Raw genomic sequence first — 8,374 nt, forward strand, 5'->3', positions numbered from 1 at the left:
GTGGTAAGTGCAAAAACAAAGATTAACTACAAAAAAAATGGCAATACATAGAAGGGTCCCTAACCCAGGCCTGGGACTCAGAAAAGGCTTCATGGAGCTAGACCATAATATTTACTATAGTTGATTCCAATAAGATTATTACTCTTAGTTCTGGAGAAAAAAATTAATACAACACAAAGTAAAACACGAATGTGTGCCATTAGGAAAGAGGAGAATAGTTGACACATTTATTGTTGCAGGTGGGCGTGCATCAATTGACCTAAAAGCTCTATAAATTTATATGGAAATAATCTGGAAAGAAGAGAAGCCAGATCATGCAGGCCTGTTTTATGCCATTTGGAATGAGAATTTGGCCTGTCCCCACATCTGCGTGGTCTGCCCCGATCAGGCACCAGTGTTAGGGCTCAAGCCAGGTAGAAGCAGTGAGAGTGGTGTTTACCATGAGCTCCTCAGAGCACAGTCCAGTTGGGGACTCAGAGTTGGGCGGAAGATCAGTGAAGACTGCCAGAAGTTCTGTGTTGAAATTGTTTTCTTGACAATAAACAGGGCATGGTGGTGATTAGTAATTGAACACCTGGGCCTAAAATGTAAGCCTGGACTAGTTTACAACTCCTGGAAAATAGGTGATTAGGAGATCTGCTTCTGTAATTGGTTGAGAGGAAATTTCTTGCAGAGTTCTAAAGGGGCTTTTGCAGAAACTGGAATTGTAAACTTAATTAGGTAGGTGGTTTGCTAAGGAGAACGCCCCTCTCAATAGCTTTGGAACAGTTTAGTTCTCAAGATTCCCAAAGAATTTCTCATGGGCATCTGCTTCAGAGTTATCCAGGTTCTTGTTAAAAATGGGTTTCCTGCCCCACCACCGCCCCGAGTCTCCATTTCAGCAAGCTCTCCCTGACATCTGAGGGCACAAGGGTGCAAGGGATGCTGATGTCAACAGCTCTAAGCGACCGTGGGGTATCTTCTGGGTTTTTTTTCTTTTTTGAGCATTACAAGAAGGAACAAGTGTACTGAATAGCTTCTCTTCTCCAGTTACGAGTGAAGTTTTCACTTCTGTGGTTTCTTTTGCAAAAGCCGGGAAAGGACAGGGTTTTCCAATTTACGTTCATCTGGAGTTGTGACAGCATATCACACTTCGATTGAGATTTATTACTGCCGTGGAATTTTCTAGACAGAAACGTTTTGTTCCACACTTGGCATATCAGTGATGGACGTTCACTTTTTTATTTGTTAAACCACAAACTGTAATGTCTTGGGTTGCAGAAGCTGAAAGAAGTAAAGTCGTGGTTATTGACTGGTTATACTCGGGCCTAATGCAGGTGAATTTTACGTATGTTTAGACGTGATGGTGTGACTTACCTGCCAATGCTGAGGCGATTTCACCCTTTCATTTCTCTAAGGTTTATACTTGTAATGCCTCAAGATGCATAAATTCATTCCCACAGTTTTCTCATCCCGTGACTCTTTCACCATGTGAATTCCACTCAGAAAACTAACTTTTTATGTTTCCAGTGACTAAATTTTAATCTGTTAATTTTGTTTGGCTAATTCATAACTCGGTTTTGGGGAAAAATCAAAGATTCATTAGATCCTAAAAATATTTTTTCTTTATTTTTAAAATGTATTTACTCTCTTCTCACCATACTGGTTGCCAATAAAATGGTCATTTGTTATACCGACAGCGTGTATAACTTTTTCCATTTTTAAATTGCCTTTAGAGAAAACTGTGTGTTACTTCTATGGAATTTCAGAGTTGTGTTTTTTTTTAATCATAATGAGAATATTTCTATTTGGGAAACCAAATATACCAAACTATAAACTTACAATTTCAACACATTTTCAGTTATTACAAATTATAATGGTATATACTTCATTTTTTAACCAAATGCACTATGTTCTATAGAAAGGGTGTCCCAATGATCTATTGCTACAGAACAAACCACCCACAGAGGCCGTGGCTTAAAACATCAACAATTACTGTATTATTGCTCAGGGTTTTGGGGGAGTCAGTCATTTGGGAATCGCCTGGCTCGGTGGTTTTGACGCCCAGTCGTTGAAGGTCAGGTGGTGTCTGGAGCTGGAGTGGGGGTGCTGAGGCCGCAGGGTGCTTCCCGGGCATCTCTCCATCTCCACGTTGATGGGGCTGTGCCACTTGGTCTCCCTTCTTGTGGTTTAATTTGGGCTTCGTCACACCATGGTGACTCCAGAGGTTTTGTTTTCTTAAAAAATAGAGCATGCAAAATACTTGCTGATAATCCGTCATCTCTTCCATAAAGCAGTGTGCCGCTGACAAATTTATTCTCTGATGGCAAAGGGATACGTGAGACTTACTCTTCCTCCTGTAGGGAATAGTCGAATGTCATCAGTAGCGAAAGAAAAATCATTTTCTGGGTCCAGACTGAGAAGCAATCTGAGCATTTGGGAGGTCGGGATGTATTTTGTTAAGTAATGAAACTTAATAAATTACCATTTAGTATTCCAGAGGCAGCACTTTCTCAAAGGCCTGAAGTGACTCTCTGTCACTTCAAACACATACTGACTTAGCTGAATTATTTAAAAATAAAGAAAAAAGCTGTCTTTGTAGTTTGCATTGCAAGAGTTAGTTGATGGCTTCAATTTAATTCAAGGGCATTATTCTCAATCATCCTCTTCCAGTTTATCTCTGACTACAATTTCCAGTTATGAAGTTCCCTGATCTTTTATGCCACTTACTTTCAACCAAAATAAGAATGCTAGTGGGTTTAATGCCAAATTAGTCTCAGTATATATCTTTTTATTAGAATGAACAGGTATTTAATGGCTGTAAAACTCTTGTCAACTGACAGTGACCACGTAAGATGATCACAGGTAACCAGTTTAAAACAGAAAGGAATAAAATGTGCTAAGACCAGAACTATTTTACAGATATGACAGAGTTTCTATTTTTGTTTTAGTGGTTCAGAAGGTACTTGAAAGTTTTTCTTTGACTCAGAACAAGATACCAATTTTGGGAGGATTACTTCTCATTTGTCCACTTGAGAAAGAGCAGAATAAAGACTGCGAAAAACCTTCAGGGACCTGTGGAGCACGTTTTGGGGGATCTACAGTGTGTTGTGAGAAAATAAGGAGATGCTTGCTGTGAGATGGGTTTTTAGGTCATTTCTAATATGAGTTTTGTGATTGTTCTTGACCTTCACAGATACACCGAGGAGTTAAAGGGTTTGTCCGAGACCTTCAAGGCCACCCAATTGCCAACGCCACCATCTCAGTGGAAGGAATAGACCACGATGTTACATCTGGTGGGTATTCTTCGCTGTGGTCTGAGGCTCCAGCATTATCCACAGAAGCACCATTACTTATTATCACAGTTAAAATTCTTACGGTGTTCTAAGCAGAACAATGGACTGCTTTCTGTCTCATTACTTCCTCTCTCCCAGCTTTGATCTGGTTGAATTTCCTCTGGGGGAGGATTCAGGCAGTGACTCAGGATCGGTGGCTGCTGCCTGTAGAAATCAGGGGGCAGCAGATGGCGCCCTGTCCTCGGCTATCTCCCTGCAGAGCTGCAAGGTGGCGCCATCCACTGGAGATTCTCGGTAGTCCTTGAGGCACAGGAAAATTTACTTGCTGGCGTTCAAATACCAGCGTTTTCCCCATCTCTCTGAGGAAGAGGGGCCAACGAGCTGTGCACTGGTGGGCCTCAGGAGGGAACGAAAAAAGTAGGAAAAAGAGAACTGCCAGCATCTCGCGTGTTTAGGATTTCTCATGCATTTCTTCATTTAATCGCATGATAAATCTAGGCGTATTCAAGGTTAAACAGGCTGTTGCAGGATTGAGGTTGACATCAGTTGTTTTGAAGTTTAAACCACATTTCAATTTTCCCAAACCACGTGTACCAGTACCTCTGTCTTAAATTCCATATTTATAACTTGTATTTTAAATCTTTATCACTTATCCTCTAAAACTTCATTTATTTATTCAACAAAGACCTACCAACAACCCACTAGGTGCCAGCTCACCTTCTCAAACGTATACCAGAATCTGTGCTGAGATATTGTCCTCTTAGCCCTGCAGGAGGTTGGCTTTTGAAGACGGCACCCAGGCTCGATCTGGCCACAAGCAGCCTCTCCTGCCTGTGAACCCTGGTGTGCCTGCCATACAGATGTTACTTGCTCTGCATTCTGCGATGTGAACATTTTAGTAAAATCTAACCTGGGAAATAAATACAGGTAGAAAGGAATAAAAACAGAGGGTGGGTTTTGGAACACGCAAGCCTTTGGAGGCAGGACAATGAGGAGGAACTGGCAATGGAGTCCAAGGCAGGGAGGGAACTCCACATTTCCCTGGAAGCCCAGAACTGTTTTAAGAAAGACGAAATGCTAAAAAGTGTCCAGTGTGCAGAGTCTTGACAAAATGAGCTTCAGTGGGGCGGTGGGAGCCTGATCAGGGGGGTCCAAGAAGGGAGAAGAGGAGAGACTGTAGAGACAGAGAATAGTGCCAGTCCTTCTCCAGAATTTTTCTGGAAAGCAAAGAAGATAAAACGAAGCGCTAGCTGGAAGGAGATGTGGGGTCCCGAGGTACCCTGGAAGCGATGGTGATGGTGACTTGTTTCTTTCGGGTTGTTTCAGTTTTCACTGGGACATAAGATGTAAAGCAGGGACTACTGAGAGGGAGGACGAAAGCTGTCCTAGGGGTATTAGCCAACAGGAGAGAGTGTGAATTGTTCCCCCGGACCTTGCTGCTCAAGGTACGGCAGTGGCCAGCCACTGAATTCCGAGTCACCTGGGAGCTGGTTAGAAATGCAGAGTCTCAGGCCTCCCCCCAGAGCTAGCGAGTTAGAATTTGCATCTTGACAAGTTTCCCAGGGATCTGCACTGATCTAGAAAAATAGGAGAGGAAAAGACGAGTGAGGGAGGCACTAGCAGGAGGCGGGGCAGTGCTGTGACCTATGTAAGGTTGGTGTTTATGAGTCAGAGACAGGCTGCATGGGAGTGTGCTTCCCCCAGCCCTTTGCCGCCACATGGGGCAGGCAGAGAGCTGGGAGTTGCCCAGAGCTGGTGGCTTGCCAGGCACGTATCACCAAGCGGGAAAGGCAAGTGAGTGCAAGGCATGTGCGGGAGAGTGGTTGTACTGGTGAGCTCGGAGCCTCATCTCGGTCGAGGTGAGGAACCACGGATACTTGGAGAGTGAGAGGGTGAGAAACGTAACTCTGCTTAAGAATTCTCTGGAGAACTTGCTGAAGATAGAGTTCCTAGAAGGCCATCCAGACCAACATGGCTTGAATATTTGGAAATTCCTAGCAAGTGCCTCAGGGATTGTGGCGGGACTATCTTTGGGCCACACTTTGTGAAACCCTGATCTACATGCTCACACCATTAGGTCTCCACCTGGCAAGGTACGTGGCAAGAATCAAGAAAATTCTCCGACCCCACTGCCTGGGGTCTCTGGGTATCTTGTTATTCCTGATATGCTTATGAATAATCACTATCTTAGGAAATTTACTAAAGATAGTTGCACTTTCTTCAGTAATTGCATCAAATTCCATTAATATCTACTTTAAGAATGGGAATAAAAGGAGTTGAAATGTGGTCTAGTGGGTATTCCTTAGTTGGCATAACTATGCATTTCACACATGTGCCTTACGTGTGATATTTGTTTCCTTACAGCAAAGGACGGCGATTACTGGAGACTGCTGATACCTGGAAACTATAAACTTACAGCCTCCGCTCCGGGCTACCTGGCTATCACAAAGAAAGTGGCAGTTCCTTACAGCCCTGCTGTTCGAGTAAGTAATCATATTAACAGCTAAGATTTATTAAGCATTTCTATGTGTCAGGCATAGTTAAGGGACTTGTATTCCATCTCCACAATAACATTATAGGGTGGATACTATTATTATCCCCATTTAACAGATGAGAAAACTGAGCCCTAGCAAAGTTAACTTGACCAAGGGCTCATTGGTTGATTTAATACCACTCAATGTGAAGCTCTGTTACTGTTTCTCAGTTTTTGATGAGATCCGTAAGAAAATCAAGCAACCTAACAAAATTACCATCCCCTTTTTTTCTTGCCACATTGATTTCAATCTAAATGAGGTTCTGTTCCATTTATGTTTTTATCTTGAGTACCTAGGATAATACTTTACACAATGAGTATTCGGAAAAATAAGTTATGCCTGCAAGATAATTTTAGGCATTAGCTAAACATTTGTTAAGCACATACGATGAGCAAGACCCTCGCCATCAAAAACTACATTAAATTTAAGTGGATACCATTTCTTTTGCTAGCAAGGTGATGGCAATGAGACCAAAACTTCTCTGAGAGCAGGATTTTACCACTGTCTTTGTATCACATTACCAGTACCATGGAATGGCTTACAGGATTTCCAATCAAAAGGCTCACTTGAAAAGAATTTATTTTACTTCTGTTTATGTACCCAGTTTGGAGTATCTATGTTTGGGTTTTGCAAAAAAAAAAAAATATCTGTAGTTTTCAACTGGTGCTTTGGTTTTGATTGTGTATATATGTATACTTGGCTGTATGTGTATTTAAATCAGGAGGGAAATTTAGGCAAATGAAATTTGGGGAAAAAAGTAGCCCTGGAAACAGGTTGTAAAAGTTTCAACTATTTCAGTCCTTAGCCTTTCTAGGATGTGTTCCTTCAAGGAGGTTGTGACTGCCACCATGTTCCTAAATAACCAGGGGCTCAAGTGGCCAAATCAAGGGACTCTCAGTTCCATCTGCAACGAGGCCCAGATATCTAGAGGGCCCGTGGAGGACTGGGGTCGTAGGCTGCACGGGCTGAATATCCTTTATGTGGTGGATTCTCCATGGATGAGGATGCCTAGTTCACCAGGAGGGCTGAGTTCCCAGGCACCGGCCTCGCTGGTGGTTTGGACGTATGTGGAGTTTCTTCAGCACAGTCAGGATTTTGGGAAGCAGAGCCTTGTGGTTTGGGATGTCAGGACACGGAACTGCATGTTCCCTTAGCGATTAGGAGAACATTCAAGGTTGTCAGGAGAAGCTCCCTGAATATTCAAAGGAAGATAATTAGAAATTACATCTTTTTACTGGGAGGGGGAAAGACTGCCTTTATGTAATCCGCCATTGAATAATCTGCTTTTAAATAACCCCACAAAACTATTATATTAAAGCACATTTCAAATGTAATGGTGTTTGATTATTTTTCCCCCTGAAAGTGTCTTTTGTCATGAGAAATTTTTAAAGGATATACTTTAATTCAAGTGGCGAGTTTATTCTAGTGAGTTTATTCACAAGAGTTTATTTTGAAAGCTCTGAAATTACTCTTATTTTTTTTCATTCCAGCTCTTAAAGGACATGTGCACTTTCGTAACGATATATTCCTGATTTCCTTTTGTAGGTTGATTTTGAACTGGAGTCATTTTCTGAAAGGAAAGAAGAGGAAAAGGAAGAACTGATGGAATGGTGGAAAATGATGTCAGAAACTTTAAATTTTTAAAAAGGCTCTAATTAGCTGCTTTTGTTCTGTCTGTATAATGTAGTCTGATGTAACGTGGCCATTTTTGTTTAGATTTTATGCAGTTAATATTTAACATTGACTTCCTTTTTAATTGTTTAAGTATTAATAGACATTACTTAAATAATTACACTCTTAGGTAAAAATACAATAACTTGGCCTATTTCTTCTTATATAACATTCATTTTCCTACATATATTACACAAAGGATGGTGGAGAAGGTTTACGTGATGTGGCCATGTTAGACTTCAATGCAGTATTGCATGGTCATTTACAATGCAGGACTTTTTGAGTCATCCTAGCTTTTAAAAATTAATGAAGTCCTTTTGATGTAATTGGTGACTGTCACATAATGAATGTCGTAGGAAAGGTCAACAGATACAGCTTGGAGCCATGAGCACTATATTGAAAGGCCTAAAAAGCTCAGTATAAATCGTCATTTGTCTCTTGTGTCGACCAGCTATATAAGCATGATCTTTATTAATGCATTTTTGATGGGAAGAAAACGTAAGTGGTTAGCAAGAGGTTTTGCGAAGGGAATGGAAATCGACTTCTTGGCTTGTACATATAGGGGCTGTACAGCTCTCTTACTCAGCCTGTTAGCACTACTTCCAAGTTTAGGGTTTTCTCGGGTTGTAGACTGGCCCAGAATTGCATTCTAAATTAATAAAGGTTTAAAAATATCCCCATGGTCTGTTTTTTAATTCTCTTATGATTTTGGTCTAGAATGGTGGTCTTGTGATTAAAAAAAATGTATTCCCTTGATAGTTACCTGTCATTCGTTCGTCCTCTCCATCCTTAAATGTGTGTACTGGCTGCTGCATGCCAGGCAGTGTACACTCTGTGGGTAATTAATGTGGTGGACAAAAGGTTCTGATTCCTTGGACCTTATGGGTCAGCTGT

General features: G+C 41.5%; 1 protein-coding gene across 1 annotated transcript in view; it reads left to right on the top strand.

Moving 5' to 3' along the window:
* CPE (carboxypeptidase E) overlaps positions 1 to 8,154 on the top strand; it is a 76,579-nt gene extending 68,425 nt beyond the window's left edge. Inside the window, exons 7-9 of the mRNA XM_045831840.1 lie at positions 3,176 to 3,275; positions 5,640 to 5,758; positions 7,355 to 8,154. Of these exons, the coding sequence (XP_045687796.1) occupies positions 3,176 to 3,275; positions 5,640 to 5,758; positions 7,355 to 7,453 (318 nt within the window). The 3' untranslated portion in view covers positions 7,454 to 8,154. The remainder of the gene's footprint in view (positions 1 to 3,175; positions 3,276 to 5,639; positions 5,759 to 7,354) is intronic.
* Positions 8,155 to 8,374: the final 220 nt, after the last annotated feature.

Source organism: Phyllostomus hastatus, unplaced genomic scaffold (assembly GCF_019186645.2).
Source record: "Phyllostomus hastatus isolate PE091 unplaced genomic scaffold, TTU_PhHast_1.1 phas_contig_159, whole genome shotgun sequence".
In the NCBI taxonomy this organism is placed as follows: domain Eukaryota; kingdom Metazoa; phylum Chordata; class Mammalia; order Chiroptera; family Phyllostomidae; genus Phyllostomus; species Phyllostomus hastatus.